Below are 26,253 nucleotides of genomic sequence, written 5' to 3'. Positions count from 1 at the left end.
AAGAATGTAGGGAAAACCACTAAACCATTCAGGTATGACCTAAATCATATCCCTTATGAATATACAGTGGAGGTGAGGAATAGATTTCAGGGATTAGACCTGATAGACAGAGTGCCTAAGGAACTATGGACGGAGGTCCGTAACATTGTTCAGGAGGAAGCAACTCAATCCATCCCAAAGAAAAAGACATGCAAGAAAGCAAAGTGGCTGTCTGATGAGGCTGTACAAGTAGCTGAGGAAAGAAGGGAAGCGAAAGCAAGGGAGAAAGGGGAAGATATATCCAACTGAATGCGGAGTTCCAGGGAATAGCAAGGAGAGACAAGAAGGCCTTCTTAAATGAACAATGCAAAGAAATCGAGGAAAACAATAGAATGGGAAAGACTAGAGATCTCTTCAAGAAAATCGGAGATCTCAAGGGAACGTTTTGTGCAAAGACGGGCATGATAAAGGACAAAGAAGGCAGGGACCTAACAGAAGCAGATGAGGTTAAGAAGAGGTGGCAAAAATACACAGAAGAACTATACAGGAAAGATCTGAATGTCCCTGATAGCCATGATAGTGCGGTCACTGAACTTGAGCCGGACATCCTCGAGAGTGAAGTCAAGTGGGCCTTAGGAAGCATTACTAACAACAAAGCTAGCGGAGATGACAGTATTCCAGCTGAGCTATTTAAGATCCTAAAAGATGATGCTGTTAAAGTGCTGCACTCTATATGCCAACAAATTTGGAACACTCAGCAGTGGCCACAAGACTGGAAAAGGTCAGTTTACATTCCAATTCCAAAGAAGGGCAATGCCAAAGAGTGTTCAAACTACCGCACAATTGTGCTCATTTCACATGCCAGTAAAGTTATGCTCAAAATCCTACAAGCTAGGCTTCAGCAGCATGTGAACCACCGGAAATACAAGCTGGGTTTTGAAGAGGCAGAGGAACTAGAGATCAAATCGCCAACATTTGCTGGATCATGGAGAAAACAAGAGAATTCCAGAAAAATGTCTATTTCTGCTTCATTGACTACGCTAAAGCCTTTGATTGTGTGGATCACAACAATCTGTGGCAAATTCTTAAAGAGATGGGAGTACTAGACCACCTTACCTGTCTCCTGAGAAACCTGTACGAGGGTCAAGAAGCAACAGTAAGAACCGGACATGGAACAACTGATTGGTTCCAAATTGGGAAAGGAGTACGACAAGGCTTTATATTGTCACCCTGCTTATTTAACTTATATGCAGAGTACATCATGAGAAACGCCGGGTTGGATGAATCACAGGTCAGAATTAAGATTGCCGGGAGAATTATCAACAACCTCAGATACGCAGACGATACCACCCTAATGGCAGAAAGCGAAGAGGATCTAAAGAGCCTCTTGTTGAGGTTGAAAGTGGAGAGTGCAAAAGCTGGTTTGAAACTCAACATTAAAAAAACGAAGATCATGGCATCTGGCCCCATCACTTCCTGGCATATAGAAGGGGAAGAAATGGAAGCAGTGACAGATTTTATTTTCTTGGGCTCCAAGTTCACCGCAGACGGTGACTGTAGCCATGAAATTAAAAGACGCTTGCTCCTTGGGAGGAAAGCTATGGCACACCTAGACAGCATAGTAAGAAGCAGAGACATCACCTTGCCGACAAAGGTTCGTATAATCAAAGCTATGGTTTTCCCATTAGCAACGTATGGCTGTGAGAGCTGGACTATAAGGAAGGCTGAGCGCCGAAGAATTGATGCTTTCGAACTGAGGTGCTGGAGAAGACTCTTACGAGTCCCCTGGACTGCAAGGAGGTCAAATCAGTCAATCCTAAAGGAAATCAACCCCTACTGCTCATTGGAAGGACAGATACTGAAGCTGAAGCTGAAATATTTTGGCCACCTAATGCGAAGAGAAAACTCTCTGGAAAAGACCCTGATGCTGGGAAAGATTGAAGGCAAAAGGAGAAGGGGACAGCAGAGGATGAGATAGCCAGATAGCATCACCGATGCAATGAATATGGACTTGAGCACACTCCAGGAGAGAGCGGAGGACAGGAAGGCCTGGCGTGCTGTGGTCCATGGGGTCACGAAGAGTCGGACACGACTTAACGACTCAACAACAACAACAGTTACAAGGAAGTGAGGTGTCCTTGGCATGTCTTGATGAACCTCTTTTTCCTGTTTTTTGAATGGAGTAAACATTCCTCTCCAGCCCCCTCCTCCACCCCCACATTGAGACTCATATAATGTTGAATTCTATGACTCCTCTCTCCTGTGACTGAAATCCCCCAAATCTGCATCTCCCAAATTCAGAAGTATTCTGGCTGCTAGGCTGGCAACATACCGGTCATTAGGCTAGGCAGATTCAAATCAGCAGCAGCTGGGGACTTTTCCAATTCCCTATTTTGACCAATTATACCTACAGTTACTTACCTACTGTGAAATGGGCTGAACTGTGGCAAACACTATTCAAAGAAATCTTTGCTGGAATTTGGGTGGTAGAGAATGTGTCTGTCAATCCAGAGACAAGCAACTGTACCATCTGGGTGACAAAGCAATACAGTTTGTATTCCAGTGGCTTGCAATGGCTGGATTTACAGGACCACTTTAAAGAACAAGCAAGCATGTGGCAGTTGAACTTATCAAGTGATCATCTTGTGCTTTGCAACATCTGTTTCATGGTGGCTGTCTTTGTGATAGCTATTTCAGTGAATGCCAGCAATGCCCAGCCATTGGAAGAAAGCTTGCTTGTGATTTATGTATTAATGATGTATTTGGAGTCTTGCCCCATTTCTGTTTGAAGACTCAGGTCTACCTTTGGACTAGTGTCCTATGTGCTTCAGCAGGAATACAGCACCATACGCTACCTTGTTCTTGATACTAGAGATACAGTGGTGCTGGAAGAGCAGGCACCAACAGTGCTTCTGACCCTGTGCAAATGGCAGCAGAACAGTTGCAGAAATGACTATGTTAGCCTGATCTGCCAATTTGCACACCTTCAGAACCAAAGGACCCTGAGGACTACACATCCATACGAATGTCTGATCTCTGGCCTCTCAGATAGACTTATAAGGCAGCAAGGAAATCTTGTATAAAGCCAGTATTCCATTTAGCATGGGAAAGTGAGGATAGATGTAAGACAGGGATGGGCAACTTGTGGTCTGCCAGACGTTTTGGCCTGCAACTCCCATCAGCCCTAGCTAGCATAGCCAACTGTGAGTACACATCTAGATACATTACTAGACTTGGGGCTGATCTGTGGCACCCACGTGACACTTCAACCCAGTTGAAAAGCAAAATGTTATCCCTGGCTTTTACTTGAGAGCCTGAAGTTGTTATCCAATGAACACGTATCTTGGAGTTACTGCCATTGAATTCAATGGGACTTATGTCTGAGAAGACATGCAGAGGATTACATGGTGAATCTCCTAAAGACAGAGCAGTGGGTTTTCCTGGGGAGTTCCTTTGACCCGATTCAGATGTAACAGTTCAATAAACCATGATTATCCTTGTTTCTTACAGAGCCCTTAAACCATGATTTTTGGATGTCACAGAAAACTGTGGCTTAAGAAAACTGGAAAGTTTTGTGTGTGGAAAGCTGGGTGTGGAAAGGAAGAGGTTGAGGAGAACTTGGCCTTTTAATTTCCATTCAATCTACTGAGCTGGTTCCTTCCAGTTACTTCTTTTCCTTCCCAAATACAAAGGCAGTTCCTCCTGTCCTTGTCACATTGAGTACCTGAGCAGTGGAGGGCCTTATCAGGTGGAGGGGTGGGGGAGAACAAGGGGAGAGGCTAATTTGATTACATTTTGGCTATTCGACAGGGATAAATATTTTAGTATAGCATATTTTTTATTTGATATTTATCCTTCGCTTCCTCCAAGGAGCTCAGGGTGGCATACATGGTTTCCCTCTCCTATTTTATCCTCATAACAATGACCAACCATGGGTTGTTTAACCCTTAGTAAGTTGGAACCACGCAGGAATGAGCAAGCATGCTGCCTCCTGATCACTTGTCACTTCCGCTTTGTTTCTGGTTTACAAAACAGTCCAGGAACATCCTGTTCCTGGGTTGGGCTCTGTGATGTGCAAACTTGGCACTTGGGGTTGTTGAGGGTGAAACAACACAGCATTTTAACCCAACAACGAACCATGGTTTTGTTTGTTTCTCCCTCAACATCCCAGAGTTCCAGGTTCACATGTCATGGAGCACAACCGAGGAACAGGATGTTCCTGGGTTGTTTTGTAATCCAGAAGCAAACAGAGGTGGCAAGCGGTTCGGTGGCAGCACGCTCCCCCACTCCTGCGCAGCCCCAGCAAACCATGGGTTTAACAACCCATAAGTTGTCATTACTTCTGAACTGGGGCAATGACTGGCTCAAAGCCAACCAGTGAACTTCATGGCTGTGTGGGAATTTGAACCCAGGTCTCTCTGAATCTAGTCTGACCCTCTACACCAGCCTTCTCCAACCTGGTGCCCTCCAGATGTGTTGGACTGCCACTCCCATGCTGGCTGGGAATGATGGGAGTTGCAATCGAACACATCTAGAGGGCACCAGGTTGGGGAAGGCTGCTTTACACTGGCTACACTGGCAATGAACTATTCCATTTCATTGGCTGTATGGGAAGTGGGAATATATTAAAGCAGTGACATCATGTCTGCCTGCCCCCCTTCCCCCACTACACATATAGGGGGAGACGTGTGTATTATAAATAGACACACATGGGGAGCTCTTGACATTCCTTGCTTTCCATACATCCATGCACATTGGTGACATTTTGGAGATCACTGTCATCATTATTGAAGGGAATGTGCTGATAGCTTGGTTACTAGTTGGTTACTGGTTACTGATTACTGACTAGTTGGTTACTTGGTTACTGAGTTGGTTACTGAAGCTCATATACTGCCGTCATTTTGGATCATTCTCTGTCATGTTGTTCATTTGGGTATAAGCCATGTTTGGTGGATGCAGTTGTGGGAACTCTGGCACCCTGCCCCAGCTTGGGTTAAACATGTTTTCCTTCTTCAGTGGTCTCAGCTTTGGCCATGTTACTGAAGTATCATTTCCCAAATCATCTTCAGATATCCCATGCAAAGTGGTGGTATCACTTCAATAGGACTTCTCTTTCTTACATATCCCAGAAGCTGCTGCCTGCATACACACATTATTGTTTGCAGCACCAAATCTGGTGATTAAGGGGTAGTTGAACCCACTGGCAACTGATGGGTTCTTCTGATCCCTACGATGCTGTTAAACATATGCATTTGTGAGGCTGATGCAAAAGGAAAGCTGCTCTTTAGCTGTGGAGATGGCTTCATAATTCATTATATAGGCAGTTTTACAGGCCACTGTGAGGATTTCCTTGAAAACAAATGTAATTCTGAAATATGTCCCCATAATCATTAATTATAATTTGTATAGTACATACCAGTGCAAAATGCTTTACAAATCATCTTCACAACAGCCCTGTGAGGTAGGTTACTGACTGACTGACGGACCTGCCCAAGATTTGAAGTTGGGTCACCCACATCGAGACCCTAACACGCTGTCTGTTACACCATACTTTCCCATCTCCAATAAGCCCAAGAAAGTAACGTAGGTTGCTCCCAGAGTGCTCCTAGTGCCACCAATCAACAGGCATTGTATTTCTGTCTTTTTTCCTTAATGGATTTTCTGCAGCAAGGAAAAACATGGAAGAATTGGTGGGAAAACAGGGATTAGAAGTGAACATCTGGACCCTCTCTGTTAAACTCTGTAAATGAGGAAGGGTGATGGCACAATAAAAGCCTCGTCTGGAAGCTCCAGTAGGGTGGTGTTTGCAACTCATGGAATGAAGAGCTTTTGTAAGATTCTTACACTCCTCTTGGTGCTGTTTAGCCAAAAGGGGAATAACATTTCTAAAAAAGCCTTGCCCTTAAGTGCCACACCTAAGGTTACACAGGGTCTCTGTGGCAGAGCAGGGAGCTTAACTCATTTCCTCTAAACTCTGGGCCAGGGTCTGAACTAGAGGGCTATCCTCTTTCCCTTGATATACTCTCTCCCAAGGTCCTGTAACTCCATCCCCTTTCTTTTGGCTTGATTCCTCAGGCAGGAGTATTTCCACCTCGCTTATAAACAGCAAGAAATTGCACAAAGGGTGGAGGTGGGGGTCTGTGGGTGGGGATGATTCCACATGGGGCTTTCACAATGTTTCCCCCCTCCCCAACCCCAGCCTCTCAAAATGGAGCGCTGTGAGAAAGGCCTGTAACCCAAGCCAGGAAAACAGCAGCAAAAGGGGAAAGAAAAGGTTATTGAGCAGCAAGCAGGGCTGCTGTGGTCTCAGAGCGAGCATAGACTGTCAGTTGTTAGGTGGGTGCCTCAGTGGGGAAAGACTGCCTTGATTATGTGTTATGCGGCAGTTACACAGGGACAGCGGCCCTGCATTCCCCGTTCCACAGTGCCGGCCTTTATGTGCCTGACATTTACTCTCCAAGCGTCGGGGCTGCTGGGGGGAAAGGAAAACATTGTGTGCAGCACTCGGCCACGCTGGCCTGTCACGCTCCCCACTTCCGCCCGGCTGGCTTCTTCCTGTTTGCCCCCACTGGCCGCCCTGCCTACGACCCCTCAGTCCCCCTCAGCCATGGCTTGACCCTCCTGGGGCTTTCCTGTCTGGTGGGGTCCCTGGGATGACCTGGAAGCAAAGAACTGCCTGCACATTGGCCTGCTGGGCAAATCTTCCCTGGCACATGGAGTCAGGTTGAGCAGCTTGACCAGCACTTCCCCGTTTGCCTTTGCTGCCCCCTTCTGACCCAAATTCACTGTGAGCATATGGGGCACGTGGCCAGGGTGAAATGAGAGCTGCCTTCCTATTCCTGCACTTTCTTTCCTCCCCAAGCGAGGATTGCTTCTAGCCTTTTTCAGTTCTGCTGCTCGAAGTTTTGCTTGGTCCCTTTTTTTTAGGAACATCCATTTCCTTGCTTTATGGAGCAAGTCCGGTAAGGCCTTTAACCCCATCTCTGCATGTAGGGCTATCCTGAATGCATTTCTTAGCTTAGCTTTGTCCTCTGCCCTCCAAGGCAGGGGTAGCTAGATGGGAAATTTCGCAGCAGGGCCCCATACTGTTTGACTAGCTCAGTTACTATCTAGCTCCAGAGTCCTGCCACCCAGAGTCCTACAGCCCCTAGCTTGAACCACAGTGCTGCTTGTCTCAAAGACAGTGGTTCTCAGGGAGCCATTACAGAGGGGTTGGGGCAATGTGTCCATGTAGCATGGTGGTGCGGAGAGCAGGAGCCTGGTCGCATGGTGATGAGACCGGGAACATGGCCTGTGCTTTGCCTTCCTCTGGGGATGCGTGGGCTAACGTGGGCGGATCGGCACCCCTGCCTTTAGCTAGCACAGCGGCTGATTCCATGGCCTAGCTTCTTTGTAAGATGATGGTTTGTGTAAGTAGTGGAAAATCAGTGTTTCCGTAGGATTTACTTAAAGTGAAGCGTTCCAGGGGCAGTGGGCCTCTTCCGTGGTCCCAGTGTACCTTACTGTCACAGCATGGTTGAGAAGAAGCTGGCGAAGCTTTATATTGAGTCCCTTTTGTTGCTTCAGAGCCTCGGCTGTTCCACAGTACCTCCAGTTCACGCCGTTTGGCTTGGCATGGAGGACACCAGCCCTGTGTCTTGGGTCCCACCCTGCTGTGCCACGAACCAACGCTCAGTGCCTTGTTTCCCTTCCTCCTCACCCCCAACCCCCCCAGCCCACACCCCTGCACTCCCCTGGCCACAGGGTGATTTATTAAGCATGCCCTCCCTCGATGGAACATGTGCTGAGGTTGCCCACGGGAATGTGGGCAGATCTGACAGTCGCACCGCCACAGCCCAGGCTGTAATTTCAAAGCCGGCCCCAATCAGTTAAAAATATATTAAAAAATTGGAATGCGGGCTTTGCCAGGGAAAATGTTTGTAACCACTTGGCAAGCTCTGGTGTGATAATGAAAGGGTCCGGCCTGCTCCTGGGGAATGACCGATTTAGAGACTCCGCTTGCAGAGGGACTCGGTCATTGGGCCCTGGAGCCTTCGCCAAGTTGCTCCCCCTTCCCACCCCCAAACACACACAGCTCTCCCAAACCGCTGCATAGTGTTACTTGCAGCTAGCTTCCTATTTGAATCTAGGCGGGACGGGGAGGGGAATGTGCAACAAATGAAGGAGAAGGAAGTGGGCATTTGCCTTAGGTAATGGTGGCCTGAGCCTAGTCCCTTTTTGTGTGTGCTGCATACTGTATGAAGAGTGCAGGCTCCTCCCAGGTCCATGCCTGTTGTGTTCACTCAGAAAACTGCTATGCAGGTACAGTATCACAAGAAGGTTAGACATGAGAGTTTCTGGTGATAAATGCATGGTGACAGACAAGCAGTCACATGCTTGTGGTACCAAAGCTCATGCTAACACTACCAACTTAAGAACATAAGAAAAGATGTGCTGGATCAGGCCAAAGGTCCATCTAGTTCAGCATTCTGTTCACACAGTGGTCAACCAGCTACCCTCGGGAAACTTACAAGCAGGACATGAATGCAACAGCACCCTCCCACCCATGTTCCCCAGCAACTGGCATACACAGGCATATTGGCTCCAGATGTACAAGCTGGGTTTAGAAAAGGCAGAGGAACTAGAGACCAAATTGCCAGTATCCGCTGGATAATGGAGAAAGCCAGGGAGTTTCAGAAAAACATCTATTTCTGTTTTATTGACTATTCTAAAGCCTTTGACTGCGTGGATCATAATGAATTGTGGCAAGTTCTTGGTGGTATAGGGATACCAAGTCATCTTGTCTGCCTCCTGAGGAATCTGTATAACGACCAAGTAGCAACGGTAAGAACAGACCACGGAACAATGGACTGGTTTAAGATTGGGAAAGGAGTACGGCAGGGTTGTATACTGTCATCCTACCTATTCAACCTGTACGCCAAACACATCATGCGACATGCTGGACTTGATGAATCCAAGGCTGGAGTTAAAATCACTGGAAGAAACATTATCAATCTCAGATATGCAGATGATACCACTTTGATGGCTGAAAGTGAGGAGGAGCTGAGGAACCTTATGACGAAGGTGAAAGAAGAAAGTGCAAAAGCTGGGTTGCAGTTAAACCTCAAAAAAACCAAGATTATGGCAACCAGCTTGATTGATAACTGGCAAATAGAGGGAGAAAACGTGGAGACGGTGACAGACTTTGTATTTCTAGGCGCCAAGATTACTGCAGATGCTGACTGCAGCCAGGAAATCAGAAGATGTTTACTTCTTAGGAGAATGACAAATCTTGAGAAAATAGTGAAGAGCAGAGACATCACACTGACAACAAAGGTCCGCATAGTTAAAGCAATGGTATTCCCCGTAGTAACCTATGGCTGCGAGAGCTGGACCATAAGGAAGGCTGAGTGAAGGAAGATAGATGCTTTTGAACTGTGGTGTTGGAGGAAAATTCTGAGAGTGCCTTGGACTGCAAGAAGATCAAACCAGTCCATACTCCAGGAAATAAAGCCATACTGCTCACTTGAGGGAATGATATTAAAGGCAAAACTGAAGTACTTTGGCCACATCATGAGAAGACAGGATACCCTGGAGATGATGCTGATGCTAGAGAAAGTGGAAGGCAAAAGGAAGAGGGGCTGACCAAGGGCAAGATGGATGGATGATATTCTGGAGGTGACGGACTCGACCTTGGGGGAGCTGGGGGTGGCGACGGCTGACAGGAAGCTCTGGCGTGGGCTGGTCCATGAAGCCACAAAGAGTCAGAAGCGACTGAACAAATAAACAACAACTGGAGTAGCATATAGCCATGTGGACTAGTAGTGATTGATATCCTTCCCCTCCATGAATTTGTCTAACCCCCTTTTAAAGCCATCCAAATTGGTGGCCATCACCACGTCTTGAGGTAGCAAATCCCATAGTTTAACTTTGTGCTGTGTGAAGAATTCCTTTTATCGGTCCTAAGCCTCCCTATAATTCAGCTTCTGCCTGTTCTTCTGAGAGGTCTGTGCCAGCATGCCATGTTGCCCTAGATGCTAGTCACAGAGCATGTTATTTCTCAGGGGGCACATGAAAAAGACAGTGTTTAATGGTTGGCCTCTGGGGGGTGTTTTAGCAGGTACATGTTTACTCAGCGCATGTTTACTCAGTATTAAGTCTCATTGTGTTCTATGAGGCTTACTCCTACATACAGTAAATGTGCAATAGGATTGTATCCCATAGTATGGTAAGGTACAGGGTGAACTAAATAAGAGGAGGTGTGAAGAAATGTATCTCTGAGTGGGGTACCACTCTGAAATGCCATGTGCTAAGCTGCCACTGTGATACCACTGTCGGCTGAGATTCATGTAACATGCTTAGAATAGGAACCTGAGGGAGAGGCAGTAGCTCAGTAGTAGAGGACATGTTTTGCATGCACATGGTCCCAGGTTCAATCCCTGGCATCTCCAGCAAAGAAACGTGATCAGGTAGCAGGCAATGGGAAAGACACTCAGACTGAGACCCGAGAAAGTTGCTGCCAGTTAGAGCAGTTAATATTGGACTAGATGGGCAAATAGTCTGGTAGCTTCCTATCCAGCTGTGGCAGCTTCTTAGCCAGCTGTGGCTTTGTAACATTGAATGATTATACTAACTACAGAGGTGTGAAACTGGCCTTTTTATATTAGGAATGCAACATGGACCTCTTCTTGCTCCAGCTTGACAAATAGATGGACTCTGTTCTCTTTAGGACAGAACTATTCAAATGTTATAGGAAACTCCCCTACGTCAAGCAAACCACTGTTTGAGGCCAAGCCTTAGTTTAATGCACAGTGTGCTGCTATGCATTTTTACTTGCAAGTAAGTCCTGTTAAATTCAGTGGGTCTTACTCCCATGCAAGTGTGGGATTTGGGCCTAAAACGAGGATGCTGTAAAAATGGGCTTTCTCTGTATTAGAGATTGGGTTCTGTATTTGGTATTTCTCTAATCGAGTTTACTCTCCCTTCAGGAGCCTCTTTCCACACCAGATTGCCTTCGAAGGAGCCCCTGTCTTCTGGGGCATGTTTGAGGCTGCTCTGCCAGTTCCCATGGGTCAATGAGCCCAGAACAGGCCTCTAATTCCTCTCACAGCTACACATTGCATGGGGAAAATAGCTAGTGGTGGTCAAGCTGTCTTCTCAGGGAAGTTTCTCTGACCTTGCTAATCTTCTCATTGAAGAATCTAAAGTTTTTGAGGAACCCACATTTCCCAGGAACATAGTTGGGAAAACCAGCCGAAGAGAGCTTCGGCTATTGGGCGGTATAGAAATACATACATACATACATACATACATACCATTGCTAATCCAGAGGACATCCAGATTTTCTGTCATTTCTTTATTCTGACTGATCTGCCCCTTAGTCTAAGCTAAGATGAAGATGTATACATTATTGCCTTTCTTTCATCTTGCCTTCTGTTCAACAAATTAACGTCTTTGCTTTATCTCTAAATATTTCTTCCTGGCCAGTTAAACAGCATTAATCCAACACAATAAACAATCTCTACTGTGTAGGATGTGGTCCCTCCTAGATGATTTCCTGCAAAGCAAATGCATATTGTCTGGTGGTCATTGTTAGCGTATCTGCATGTTTAATTAAGTCTTTGATTTCAGATGGAAATGAAGTTTGGTACCCAAATGGCCCATGGGTAATGTGCTCTGATTATCCATGGGCTTTTGATTTTGCGCCATCTGAGACCTAGCAGGCCATGTTGTTGTTGCTCTCATTAATGTTGGTTCTCTCTCAATCTTATTGGTATGTCCTTTGCTCAAATGTCAGTTGTCTCAAGCCTTTGAAACTTGTGCCGTACCTTGGGGCAAAAGTGTAGAAATGTTTCCTTGATCCCTGTCTTATATAGAAATCTGGACTAATGGACCTGAGCTTATCAGGCAGTTATTACCAGTAACCAAGCCTTAGCACCCTGCCTTTTACATTTGTACCATTGCAAAAAAGTGGGGCCCCACAAGCCTTCCCGCCACTCATTCACTTGGCTCCACAAAGCTCCTGTCGCATCCCATCTCTATCCATAAAAGCCCCTTCTATCAGCTAAATGGAAGCTCTGGGTACTAGATGCCAGGGACAAACATCAGGGGAGGGTTCTTGTCCTTATGCCTTGTTTGCAGGCTTTGCAGAGGCAATTGCCTGGCCACTGTTGGAAACAATGATGCACTAGATGGAGGCAAGGGAGTGCCTCCAAAGCTCTAACCAAGCTTTCACCAACCTGGGGCACTCCAGATGTTTGGATTACTACTCCTATCATCCCTGACTATGGGTCATGCTGGCTGGGGCTGATGGGAGTTGTAGCCCAAAATATCTGGAGGGACCAGGTCGGGTAAGGCTGCTCTCAACTGAGGCAGAATCTGAGCACCAAACTTCTCCTTTAAAGTCAACATTTTCTGCTGCAATATAACGTTCATTTTGCAGAAGGCAAAGTAATGACAGTGAGAGAGTCAAGTGATTTGCCCAAGCGTACAAATGAAGTAGAGGTGGAGAAGGGCTCAGTGGTAGAGCTCCTGCTTTGCATGCAGAAGGTCCCAGGTTCGATTCCCGGCATCTCCAGGTAGGGCTGGAAAAACTCCTGCCTGAAACCCTGGAGAGCCACCACCAGTCAGTGTCAACAATACTAGGCTAGATGGACCAAGCGTCTGACTCTGTATAAGGTAGCTTCCTATGTAGGGTCTGAGCCCCAAACATCAAATTGCTTCCTCCCAAATAATGTTCTCTTCCCAAAATGCATTTCTTCCCCAATTAATTGTTACTTCTGCTTCTCATCCCCAGAAAAGGGCAAGTCCTCATTTTTTTCACTCACCACTGGCTCTGCCTTCTTTTAGTATAGACTCCCTTTCTTAAACTCCCTTTTAGTATAGACTCCCTTTCTTTTGAGTCTGTTTCCCGCCTCCCAGCTGAACAGAGCAGAGCAGAGCAGAGCAAGCTGCTCCAGCTGGTCCAGGGACTACAGAAGCAAGCAAGCTCCCAGAGAGCGAGCGACCAAAGCGAGCGGACAGGGGGAGCAAACAGGAGTTGGCCAGGGGAGTTCGGCAGGGGAGGTCAAGGGGGAGGCCCCTAACATTTTTTTCATTTTTTTTAATTTTATTTTTAACTAACTTTTTTCCATTTATTTGTCTTGTAACACACACTTTCACACAAGTGGGACTCTGCTTTTAACCTCTACTGAGCAGAGGAACAGGCACAGGCTAGTCTAGAACAATCACAAAGCTAGACACAAAAAGGGAAAAGAGGCTATGGAAGGACAAGACTCTCCAGTGGTGGTGACCTGCAAGGTGTGTGCAATGTTTGTTTTCTTGCCTGAGAACAACAAGGCCTACACCTGCAACAAGTGCAAGTTGATCACGCTGCTGGAAGAAAAAGTAAGTGGACTGGAGCGGCGACTGTCGACCCTCTGGGGAATAAGAGAACACGAAGAGTTCTTGGACAAATGGGGGAACTACAGCAGCAAAGGGAAGACCAGAAGCTTGAAGAGCAACAGCAAGATGAGGCAGTGGGAAATGCTGAGGTGAAGAAAAATGGAGTAGAGGATACTCCTTGGAAAAGGGTGACAGGAGAAGAAGAACTAGATGCCACTCTGCACCAGTGGAAGCAGTGGAGCTGTGGAACCGATTCCAGGTACTTGCGTATGAGACTGGAGGACAGCCTGCAGAGGAAGAATCACAGGGGAACCTACATGAGAGTGAGCAAGAGGTTGAAGGTCAGTCAAACAGAGGTGATGAAACCCAGGCCTACAAGAAGAAGAAGAGAAGAGTGGTAGTAGTGGGAGACTCCTTGCTGCGTGGGATCGAGACCCAAGTATGTCATGAAGACCCATGGACTCGCCAGGTATGTTGTCTCCTGGGAGGACGAATTAGAGACGTGACTGAAAGGTTGCCTCCACTCATAAAGCCCACTGACAGGTATCCCTTTCTTTTCATCCATGTGGGAACAAATGATACCGCCAAGCAGAGCTACAAAGAAATCACGTCAGACTTTGAAGCTCTTGGAAGGAAACTCAAGAACTTTGGGGCCCAGATAGTTTTCTCATCCATCCTTCCAGTAGTTAGAAGATGGATAGAAAGGGAACAAAAAATTCTCCGGGTGAATGACTGGCTACGAAGGTGGTGCCGACAAGAGAGATTTGGATTCTGGGACTACGGGCTATACTTCCTGGAAGATGGGCTGTTGGCAAGGGACGGGTTGCACCTCACAAAGGATGGGAAGAATGTGTTTGGCCACAGCATGAAGAACTTCATCAGGAGGGCTTTAAACTGAATCCTCCGGGGAAGGGAGATGTAATGTTGGGGGTAACAATGGACGTAGGCTCATGCACTGCAATGGAGAGAACAGCTCTAATAGCGCCCAATAATAGTCTTCAGACACGTGTAGGAAGAAAGCCAGACTATGAAGCACATGGTCTTCGATGTCTATATACTAATGCCCAGAGTATGGGAAACAAACAGAACGAACTTGAACTCTTAATACAGTAGGGAAATTATGACTTGATAGGTATAACTGAGACTTGGTGGGATGATTCTCATGACTGGAATATGGCAATTGAAGGATATAACTTGTTCAAAAAGAACAGGAGGAACAGAAAGGGAGGTGGGGTTGCACTGTATGTGAAAAATACATATCTCAGCACAGAAATACAGGAGGATGAGCTTGGTAGCCCCATCAAGAGCATCTGGATCAAAATAAATGGAGCAAAGAATAAAAGGAACCTGGTGGTCGGAGTCTACTACCAGCCACCCAAACAAGGAGAAGACGAGGATGAAACTTTTGAAAAGCAAATAGCCAATGTTTTAAGGAAGCACGATGTAGTAGTAATGGGGGACTTCAATTTCCCTGATATTTGTTGGGAGACAAATTCTGCAATACATGGCCCCTCCAGGAATTCCTGACTTGTGTGGCGGATAACTTCCTCCTACAGAAAGTAGAGGAAGGAACTAGAGGATGGGCTATCCTTGACTTGATCCTAACCAACAGAGATGACTTAGTGGATGAAGTAGCAGTTACAGGAACTGTGGGGGAAAGTGACCATGTTGCACTTGAGTTCTTGGTTCTAAGGGAAGCAAAAGCCGAGTGTAGTCAAACGCGTACGCTGGATTTTAGGAAAGCTGATCAGAACAATGATCAGTAAGGTCCCATGGCAAGCAACGCTAATGAGAAAAGGAGTCCAAAATGGGTGGGAGCTTTTAAAAAAGGAAATTCTCAAGGTACAAGCACAAACCATTCCAACAAGAAAAAAGGTGGAAGACAACAGAAGAAGCCAATGTGGCTTCACAAAAAGCTTAGGAATGACCTGAAAACAAAAAAGAACACATATAGGAAGTGGAAAGAAGGGCAAGTAACAAAGGAAGAGTACAGGCAGGTAGCACAGTATTGCAGGGATGGCGTCTGGAAGGCTAAAGCTGAGAATGAGCTGAGGTTAGTGAGGGATGCTAAAAACAACAAAAAGGCTTTCTTCAGCTACGTGCATAGTAAAAGGCAGAGGAAAGAAATGGTTGTTCAGCTATTAAATAAGGATGGCAAAACGATAACAGATGACAAAAAAGGCAGAGGTGCTCAATTCCTACTTTGGCTCAGTCTTCTCCCAAAATGGGTCTATGACCCCCCTGGCAAAGGCGAAGTGCAAGCTGAAGGGGCAGGATTGCAGCTTGAGATCGATAGGCATATGGTCAAGGAATACCTAATTACTTTGAATGAGTTCAAATCTCCAGGGCCAGATGAACTTCATCCTAGAGTAATAAAGGAACTGGCAGAAGAACTCTCAGAACCGCTGTCTATTCTCTTTGAGAAATCATGGAGGACGGATGAAGTGACAGATGACTGGAGGAGGGCTAATGTTGTCCCTATCTTCAAAAAGGGTAAAAAGGAGGAACCTGGGAACTACAAACCAGTCAGTCTGACATCAATTCCTGGGAAAATTCTGGAGCAGATGATAAAGCAATCCATCTGGAAGCACCTTGACAACAATGCCGTGATTACTCGAAGCCAACATGGATTTGTCAAAAACAAGTCCTGCCAAACAAATCTGATCTCATTTTTTGATCAAGTAACCTCCCTTGTAGACTGTGGGGATGCTGTAGACATCATATACCTCGACTTCAGCAAAGCTTTCGACCAAGTGCCCCAAATCTCCTGATGAGCAAACTAGCTAAAAGTGGGCTAGATGAAACAACGATCCAGTGGATCCACAGTTGGCTACAGATTCGGACTCAAAGAGTGCTTATCAATGGGACCTTCTCAAACTGGGGAGAGGTAACGAGTGGGGTACCACAGGGCTCAGTCCTGGGCCCAGTGCTCTTCAACATTTTTATTAATGACTTGGAGGAGGAGGTGCAGGGGATGCTGATCAAATTTGCAGATGACACAAAATTGGGCGGGATAGCGAATACTTTGGAAGACAAACAAAATTCAAAGTGATCTGGATAGACTGGAGCGCTGGGCAGAAAACAACAGAATGACATTTAATAGGGACAAATGCCAAGTTCTGCACCTAGGAAAAAGAAACCAAATGCACAGTTACAAGATGGGGGATACGTGGCTCAACAACACTAAAAGCGAGAAAGATCTTGGAATTGTTGTCGATCACAAGCTGAATATGAGCCAACAATGTGATGTGGCTGCAAAAAAGGCAAATGCTCTTTTGGGCTGCATTCATAGAAGCATCGCTTCCAAATCCCGGGAAGTACTAGTTCCCCTCTACTCAGCACTGGTTAGGCCTCATCTGGAGTACTGTGTCCAGTTCTGGGCACCACACTTTAAGAAGGATGCAGACAAACTGGAGAGGGTTCAGAGGAGGGCAACAAAGATTATCAGAGGACTGGAAACAAAGCCCCATGAAGAAAGACTGAAAGAACTGGGCATGTTTAGCCTTGAGAAGAGAAGACTGAGGGGAGATATGATAGCGCTCTTCAAGTACTTGAAAGGTTGTCACAGAGAGGAAGGCCAGGATCTCTTCTTGATCATCCCAGAGTGCAGGACATGGAATAATGGGCTCAAGTTACAGGAAGCCGGGTTCCGGCTGAACATCAGGAAAAACTTCCTGACTGTTAGAGCAATACGACAATGGAACCAATGACCTAGGGAGGTGGTGGGCTCTCCCACACTGGAGTCCTTCAAGACGAGGCTGGACAGCCATCTGTCAGGGATGCTCTGACTTGGATTCCTGCATTGAGCAGGGGGTTGGACTCGATGGCCTTGTAGGCCCCTTCCAACCCTACTATTCTATGATTCTATGATTCTAAACCTGTGCAGATTGACTCTCAATTTTCACACTCGGTTCAGGAGGAGTTTTCCCTCTTACTCTTCTCCCACACAGCAGCCTGATCCTAAAGCTCCTGTTCTTCTGACTCTCCATGCTAGTGCCCTGATATTTGTTTGTTTATTACATTTATATGCCACATTTCCTCCAAGGAGTTTACATGATTGGATTACATGGTTCTCTCCACTCCCCCCCCCCTTTTATCCTTAGAACAGTTTAGGCTAGGAAGAGTGACTGGCCCAAAGTCACCCAGTGAGCTTCATGGCTGACTGGGGATTTGAAGCTGGTTCTCTAACCATTATACTGCACTGGCACACTGATCCCACAAAACAGCCATGCCATCCTATCTCTACCACTGTGCCACAGGACAACTGCCTCTGTGGTGCTCAATGCAAGTATAAAGTATAAGAGCAAATTGAGCAGACCCCCCCGCCCCTTCAAAACTCTTTAAAATTTGTCCTGGTTGTTGATTTCTAACGGGGGTTTGGTTGGGTTGCCCTTTTCTAAATGGTGGGTGTTGGTGTATTGAATAAAGATCCACTGGATCTACAGCAGTTTTTAGGACAGTGTAACAATAAAGGAGGCCTGTTCCTCCCCATCTCACTGCTTGCTTACACACATCTGGGATTAATGGGTCAGAGACAATGTCACCCAGGCCGGCTTGAGCTCCAGCACGTCTCTGGTCGGGAATGAGTAATTCTGCAGATCTGTTTTGGAGCAAGCAGAAATCAAGGGTACAGAGTAACTCTTTCTTCTGGCAACGTGAGTTAAGCAATCAGGCTTCCACCCAAGACTAGTTACCTGTGCATGACTGCTTGTGAGATTGCACTCTCTCGTCCTGTCTCCCTCCCCTACACTCCATTCCTGACCCCACCACTTCTGAGATCTAGCATAACTCTTTCCAATGGGGAAGAAAACGTGGCAATTTTTCTTCACCATGCCCCAGGAAGCAGGGTTCTGATGTGTCTTCCCTGAAATTGCTGAGTGGATGGTGTCGTGGTTCCCCTGTTCCCTGACAAGTCTCAGTTCTGCCCTCTTCACATGAAGGCTGAAGGCTCAGAATCTCTGCCCCAGTGCCCTGCAGATCACTGAACTCCTGGCTGGCAAGACTGTAAAACTTCTAGTGCTCCTCCCCACATTAGCCTTGAGCTGCTGGCATCTGATACATGCTTGGCCTTGTTGTCAGGTAGTCATAACACAGGCAGCAGCGTATCTCCCACTTAACTTGCCTGCTGATGGGCGCTCTGCATCCGTCACGCTCAGCTAAAACGCAGGTTCTTATGCTGATTTCATCCACGGACAACAAACCACCCCCACTCTCGACTTCAGTAGCACCTCAGGGAATGGCATGTGTTCTTATTTGGCATCTTTCCCCATTGACTCCCTTTGTGGACATCTTACTGCTTTGTAGCGGTTTTGCTATCTCCAGGACACTTTTTTATCTCCAGGACACTTTTTATCTCCAGCATCCAGCTTTCTGCAATGTCCCAGAAAGCTTTGGTTGGTTACATTGTGAAGGAGCTGGCCTCACTGGATTTAGGCAAGGCGTATGTGGGACTCCATGATGATTTTATTTTCCGGCGCAAAACAAGCATGGAAGATCTGGGGCTGTTTCACTCTCTCTTTTGTAATGCAACTTAGTGACATGTGTCAGTGGCCCAAGGTTTCATCAGTCATGTAACAGAAGGGTTGTTCTCATCTTTGTTTTAGGTGATAAAACAAAGATGGCAACAGAAATCCAGAGCTGAAGGGGACCACGGGAACATATTTTTGGTGTGTAAATTATTGCACATGTTCCTGAAAACTCAACAAACATCTTCAGGTTTGCATTCTGTCCACCTTGAAAATGTTTCCTTGTTTTATTGGGAAGGGAAGCATGATGACATCATACGAGCTATTATGTGGTAGTTTCACCCACTCAGAATTTGTGTTTTGGAAATGGTCAGTTTGGTGGTGCTGTCATTTTATTTGTTCAAGATGTCTTTGTTTGTTTTTTGGTATTTTGTGTAATAAATTTCCTCCAGTCAGTTCATTTAAGGATTTACACCATTTAAAGCAGCTGTACTTGACACATCTGATCTCAGTTCTGCATAGGTGCGCCACTTCTATGGGAAGCCAACTTGATTTAAGGGCTTAATTTAACATGCCTTTACAGACAGCTTAATTTAACATGCCTTTACAGACAGCTAGCAGTTCCCCACCTTCCCCCACTGCCCCCCAGCAGTCTGCTTCCATCCTGGGCTCTTGCAGGAATTGAACTGAGAATAGGATGATGATGTGTGGTATATACCTAACAGCTGATATTACCTCTAGTGGAGAGATTACTGAAGTTGTGCAGGTGCCACTTGAAACTACCCTGAATGTAAAGTGTGAATAGCTATCTGAACAGGGCTTTGGTACTGGAGAAGCAACAGACAGGAATCGTGTGTTGATATGAAGAGGGAAGGGGGTGTTCTGTGCTCTTGTTCCCTCCCCTTTCACTATGTTAAGATGCATTCTGAGGATGGGTTCCCTATGGAAACAGTGAGTACATAGATGCCATGAGTCCACTAGATGGGCATCTCAAGCTGAGGTTTCCCAGCTGGGGTGGTGTTTGGTCCCTGTCCTGCTTGGTTCATAGAGACCCCCTTGATCTGTTACCTTGGCCTTCCCCAGCATGCAATCATCCAGCCAGCATGGGAGTTGCAGACCAACACATCTCAAGGGCACCAGATTATGGAAGGCTGTATTACTTACTAAGGTTTGGGCCTTGAGGCGCCTTTTTTTCTTCTTTTTACAAATCTGGAACAGAGTCAACACCAGGTGGCACCAGAGTTTCCACAGGCAAGATGATCTTCTTCTGTGTTACCTAGTCCTGGACTAGGCAGAGTTGTCCTGGCAACCCCCGAACTCTTCTTGGCTGCATTAATGTCCCCCGAAGGCATCACTGTGGACCATATACTTTACCAGCTCTGGCATGTGTGGAGAATCTCCTTCCAGAGGATACACATGGAGTGACTGTGCCCATCCCCTACAGTTATGGGACGTACTGACTTGGATGGAGGGGGGGTCTGTGCATGCGTGTGCTTGAGCCTCAGCTTTGGACAAAGAGGCATGGCTTATCTTAACAAGGGGTGGAGGCTTTGAGAAGCACAGAGCTCAACTTCTGGCAGTAGCTTAGAGAAAGCAGTGGGGGTCGCCGTGCCCTGAGATTCGCCACCACCCTGTTTTCTGCCAGTATTATGGTGGGGAGGGCTGAATGTTCAGGGGGGAAAAGAGGAAGGGCAGCAATGACCCGCCACGGTGCCTGCCTTGGGTACACTGTTTTTGTTCTGTGCCGGTCCCCTGCTGTTTACTTTTCCCTGAGTTATGACTGTGTCTTTGCCTTTGATCTGGCACCTCCAGCTGCCTATTGGCTGTTCTTGCCCTACCTTTGGGGTTCATTCACCTGCCAGTTTTACAACTTGTTACAGCCTGGATACAACAAGAGAGCTGCTCCACAGCTGTTTTAATCAAAATCCCTCAGTTCCTGGCCCTTACTCTAGAGTGCTCAGGGTCCAAAGGGTTATCTCCTCCAAGCTCCTGCCCAAAAGTAGACCCACCCACTACTCTCTCCCCGCAAACAAGCCAACAGACGCAATCCACTGTGCCTCAAGGAAAAAGGAGATTCACTGCAGAAAAAGTATTTGCAGAGGCACACATCAACCTAGTTGACTCAAGCAAGTAAGTCAAACCATCTGCTACAAAGAAAAGTCACAACTTATAGATACAATGGCCATTCACGATTACCTAGCAAGCCATTCCTTTCTCCTCTTTTTCTGCAGTGGCAAACCTGTGCCAATACATTTGCTTACTCCTTTGGGAGTATATGCAGGTTAACACAACATAGTTTTGGGTATTTCGTATGAATGAAATCACACTGTCATTATGAATAGTAATTTGGCTAGTTAAGAACATAAGAGCAGCCATGCTGGATCAAACCAAGGGTCCATCTAGTCCAGCATTCTTTTCACACAGTGGTCAACCAGCTGCCAGCAGGAAACCCACAAGCAGGACATGAGTGTAACAGCACCCATGTTGTCGAGCAACTGATGTACATAGGAACACTGCCTCTGGTACTGGAAGTAGCATATAGCTACCAGGACTAGTAGCCGTTGATAGCCTTCTCCTCCATGAATTTGTTCACTCCCCTTTTAAAGCTATCCAAATTGGTGGCCATCACTACATCTTGTGGAAGTGAATTCCATAGTTTAACTACATGCTGTGTGAAGAAGTACTTCCTTTTATCTGTCCTGAATCTCCCACCAGTCAGCTTCGTGGGATGACCCCAGGTTCTAGTATTATGAGAGAAGGAGAAAAATGTCTCCCTGTCCACTTTCTCCACACTATGCATGATTGTGTACCTCTCTATCATGTCTCCCCTTACTTGCCTCTTTTCTAATCTAGACCGTTCCAGATGTTGTAATCTTTCCTCACAGGGAAGTTGCTCCAGACCCTTGATCATTTTAGTTCCCCTTTTCTGCACTTTTCCCAACTCTACAATATCCCTTTTTATGTGCAGTGACCAGAACTGTACACAGTTTTCCAGGCGTAGTCACACTATAGATTTGTATAAGGGAAGTAGTTCATCACTCTGATTTCTGCAAATACGAGGGGTGCTTCCAGGTGAGGCTTTTGTGGTGCCTTCAGCCTGCGTCATTCATAGAATTTTATGGGGGAGTCAAGCATCATTTTCTTCAACTCATAATCCTCCTGTGTTTTCCCACTGCTTCCTCCGTTTTTTCTCTTACTGTAGAAAATCTAATAAGATGGAATAGCTGCACAATGCCTTTTCATTGGTAGCACTAGGAACCCTCCATCTGGATGCACACTAGGTTTCATTTGAAGGAGCATATTTCTAGACCTCATGGGTTAGATAAACACTACATTTGTTGAAGACTGTGTGGGCCTTTCCAAACTTTGGGGGCAGGAGACCACATTTTATTCTTAATGCTTTTCAATCCAGAGTCAGGCATAGTATCCTGTTCCGACATAGTATGTGGGGTGGGGTAGCTTTGTTGCAAGGGGAGAGCCTTTAATTACACTTTTATTGTCAACAGTAGACATCTGAGTCCTCCTTTGCACAGCCTCCAAAGTGAAAAAGAAACAAAATGGTTCATGAAGTGGCAAGGCAGTGCTCCAGAGAGTGGGATGGATAGCCTTGCTTTTCAGCAGGTTTATTTTTGTTTTTAAAGGCATTAACTTCATGGAGTTGCAAATTGGACTGTAATTGCTTACAGATCATATGCACCTATTAGCTAGTGACTATACCATGACTGGTGATGAGTGACAACCCCTGCTATGCTTGTACTATTTTATTTTGAGTTCCTGGCCCACAGGAGTTTGAATACTCCTTTCTTGTTCCATACTCAAAACTCCTGCGGCAGGCAGGGGACGCAAAGTAAAATAACACAGGCACACTCATCACCAGTCATGTTATGGTCACTAGCCAATAGGTGCCCATGATCCGTAAGCAATTGCACTCCAATTGCACAGAATAAGGGAGAGAAGGGATTGTATTTTTTCAGTGACATAATAAGGTCTTGAGTGCTGGGAAAATGCAATGTCCCTGCAACAGGAGCACTTCTGTGAAGGAAGACGTGTGGATTCCTCACACTTATTATGTACAACAACTGCTACCCTGTTACCTGGAAGGGCCTTCTTGTAGCTATAGCGAGACATCTTTTCATCCTTCTATTGTTCCCTATCATACCCTGGAGGTTCAGTCCCAAATCTCTTTCAGTGCCTCCTGCTAGATGATTATATCCTGTGAGCCCCAGTCTCCTTTGCCCTCTTCAGTAGTAGCCTTTTGCCATCAGGGCAGTTGAATTTGGTGTGTGCTGTACTGTCCCTTGCCACTCCTGCTGATGTGGAACAATCTCTTTCTGAATAGATCAGATGTGAAAGGTTTATTTGATCAAAGATCAGTTGCATAATTTGTATCATTTGCAGGATGTGTTCTAGTCACAATGCACTTGCAGAGCCTTTTCTTTTTAAACTTTATAGTAGGCAAATGTCTCTGCTCGTTGCTCCCTGCATATTGGATCAGGAGAAACCAGCACTCTTGCATCCCAGCGAGGGTGGCTCATATGGAGGTGGCTTCATGTCACAGAAGCTTGAGTTATGGGGAAGGCTGGAGTCAGCATTATGAAGTAGGTGCATTGAGAGTTCCATGGGACTTGGATCATGCCAGCCAAGAGAAACTGATGAGGCCGGATTGTCCCCAGAGTGCCTTCACTCACTTTTTTCCTCCTCCAGTAGGACATCTCCCAAATCAGTGCTCCCAGCCTATCCTTGTTCCCTGAAATCTCCCATGGATCTTTCCTAGGGTTTTGGTGTGTGGAAAGAACCAGTTTTCTACATTTAAAGTAAAAGCATTCTCCCCTGCCCCCTGTAGAGGGATAGCCCCAGAGTTCAGCAATAAATAGAGTACCTGCTTTAGATCTCAGAAAGTGGCCCCTGGTGTAATCCCTGACACCACTAGTTTAAAGGAAGTTCAAGCAGCGGGGCTGGGAAAGTGCAGCCTTGGAAAACCACTGCCAGTCTGAGCAGACAGTACTGGGTTAGACTGGAGCAGTGGTGTGGCCCAGTATAAGGCAGTTCTGTAGGTTTGATCCAGAGACAAGCTGGAGGCCTCCATGATCTCCAAATGGTTCTGAAAGGATTTGGGAGTTACATTAGGGCCAGAGTAGCATTCCCCTCTCACTCCTCTCAGCCTGCCCTCCTCGACTGCTGTTGTCCCTTGTACTATGAGCCAGGAGCCTTGTGCCCCTCCTGCGGCCTGGAGTGGGAGGAGTGGGTGACAGGCAATGCCTTTGGACTCCTGGCCTTGAGCGCCTCAGTGGGTGAGTGCCTGGAGAGGAACTGCTCTGTTATCTGTTACACTTTGTTCTCCCGACTGTTTGGGTGTGGAGCAGGCACAGTGCACAGAGACGTTATCTCTGGAAACCTTTGAAACGCAAGCAGCAGGCCAGGCTCTGGGCTCACTGTGTTCAGGGGTGGGGTGGTCCCTGTTCCCCTCTCCCTGCGCCAGGACACAATGGAGCACCTATCCGTGCCCTTTTGTTGTGCTCCTAATGAAAAAAAGGGAGGGAGGGGGAATGGCCTCACAGCACTTCCTAATGTGTGTGCATGTGTCTAATAACTGGGAGCTCCAGCTCCAACTCCTATAGTTTCCCTTTTTGGAACTGGGGAATATGGCAGTCCCCAAAGGAGCTACCTTTGGGGATTGCCCAGCTTCTCCAGTTCCCAAAAGGGGAACTATAAGGTATGAAGCAGGAACTCTTGGTATCTCCCCCATCCCATTCCACCCTAGCTGCCATATTAGAAGTGGGAGACCCTTTGGGGGTTGGGTACAGTGGCAGCTTTCCTTGGCAAGCTGAGGGAGATGTTCCCAGCACTGATGGTTTACCAGCGGGAGCCATTAGAGCAGAGGTGCTGAACCTCAGGGCTGAGGTCCCGTTTCACCATGCTTGGGGTCCCAGCCCAGCCCTCCAGGTTTCCTAGATGGCCATGCCGCCTTTCCCTGGTCCCATCTCCCTTCTCCCAACCACCAATCGTTGGGTGGTTTTCCGGCTTTTGTGCAGTTTCTTCCCCCATTTGAAATGGTTGAAATGCCTCTCCTAGGGTCTTGTTTCTGGCAGTAAGAGCTTTAAGCTAAAATATGCTGGTATTTTGGCCCCACCTCTTTTGCCTTTGTCAGAACATAGAACGTAGGAAGCTGCCATATACTAAGTCAGACCCTTGGCCCATCTAACTCAGCATTGTTGACATTGACTAGCCACAGCACTCCAGGGTTGGAAGCAGGAGTTTTTTCCTGCCCTTCCTGGAGATGCCGGGGATTGAACTTGGGACCTTCTCCATCAAAGCAGGTGCTCTACTACTGAGCTACCGCCCCCCACTAAATTGTGCCCATCACTAGAAAGTGGCCCCTGAAAGCTTCTCCAAAATGAAATTCAGCCCTCGGGCTGAAAGAGGTTCTGTTAGGGGAATGAACATAGGAAGCTGTCTTATACCACTGTTTGTCCGTCTTGCCCTATGTTGTCTACACTGAGTTGCAGCAGCTCTCCAGGGGCTCTGGCAGATGTGGATCTTTCCCATCCCCTGAGTACCTTTTAACTGGAGGTGCTGGAGATTGAACCTGGGACCTTCTGCATGCTCTACCCCTGAGCGATGGTCTCTCCTTGACCATGGTTCTTGAGTAACACAAAGTGGTCGCTGAGGTGCCTTTCCTAAGGTAGGAATTCTTGATGAGACCACAGTAGTTGATAAGACCTTCCTGTGGGCTGAGGGTGAAATGAGCTGCTCTTGTTTCTTGTTTTGTATAATCTGGTTATAGTTTCTACCATGGCCACTTCTCAAAGTTCCCATTTTGCTTCGCAGACTTTGCCCCAAGCCTGCTGCCTGGGAGATGGTCAACTCTTCACTTCTAACCTGAAGGAGCTCTACATGGCAGTGACCCAGCAGCAGGCCAGAGCAGCTTGCAAACAGCACCAGGAAGGTGAGTGAATAAAGAGTGAGAAGGGTGTGTCCACTGCACATTCACTCCCCCATACACACACACATTGCAAATATGGGAATACTTCTGCCAAATGATTACAGACAGAGGAATAATTTTAACTCTGATGTTTTCGGACTGCCCCAGAACAGCCATCCCATTCTTTGACATCTCTGACTTGGCTGTTCAATTCTTCTACCCCCAGAAATGAAGCCTCGCCCGCCCCCAAAGAGCCAAACAAACTTTTGATGCCCCCAGTTTTCTTGTGCATTCTCCTGGTCTCCCCTGCCATTTCTCCTCACAAGTTCTGCTCATCCATTGACCTATATTAATAACAACATTTCTATACTGCCCAATAACCAAAGCTCTGTGGGCAGTCTACAAAAGATTAAAACCTTTAAAATATAATATAAACTATAATATGAAAACCATTTACATAGAAAAGCAATTTACAATAATCAACAATAAAAATTCCAGGACTAGTTAAAACCTTATCATATGCTA

The 26,253-nt window shown here is 46.6% G+C and overlaps 1 protein-coding gene across 5 annotated transcripts in view; it reads left to right on the top strand.

The window, feature by feature from the left end:
• Nucleotides 1-26,253, top strand: part of NHEJ1 (non-homologous end joining factor 1) — a 139,944-nt gene that overhangs the window by 101,002 nt on the left and 12,689 nt on the right. For all 5 annotated transcript variants that reach the window (XM_084805603.1, XM_084805586.1, XM_084805613.1 and 2 more), the window contains one exon: nt 25,635-25,752. In XM_084805603.1, the coding sequence (XP_084661729.1) occupies nt 25,635-25,752 (118 nt within the window). The remainder of the gene's footprint in view (nt 1-25,634; nt 25,753-26,253) is intronic.

The sequence above is a fragment of the Heloderma suspectum genome, chromosome 1 (assembly GCF_057233095.1).
Source record: "Heloderma suspectum isolate Gila_16-S chromosome 1, 16-S_ref, whole genome shotgun sequence".
Lineage (NCBI taxonomy): Eukaryota > Metazoa > Chordata > Lepidosauria > Squamata > Helodermatidae > Heloderma > Heloderma suspectum.
Note: the sequence above shows the minus strand (reverse complement) of the source record. Positions and strands in the feature narration are given on the sequence as shown.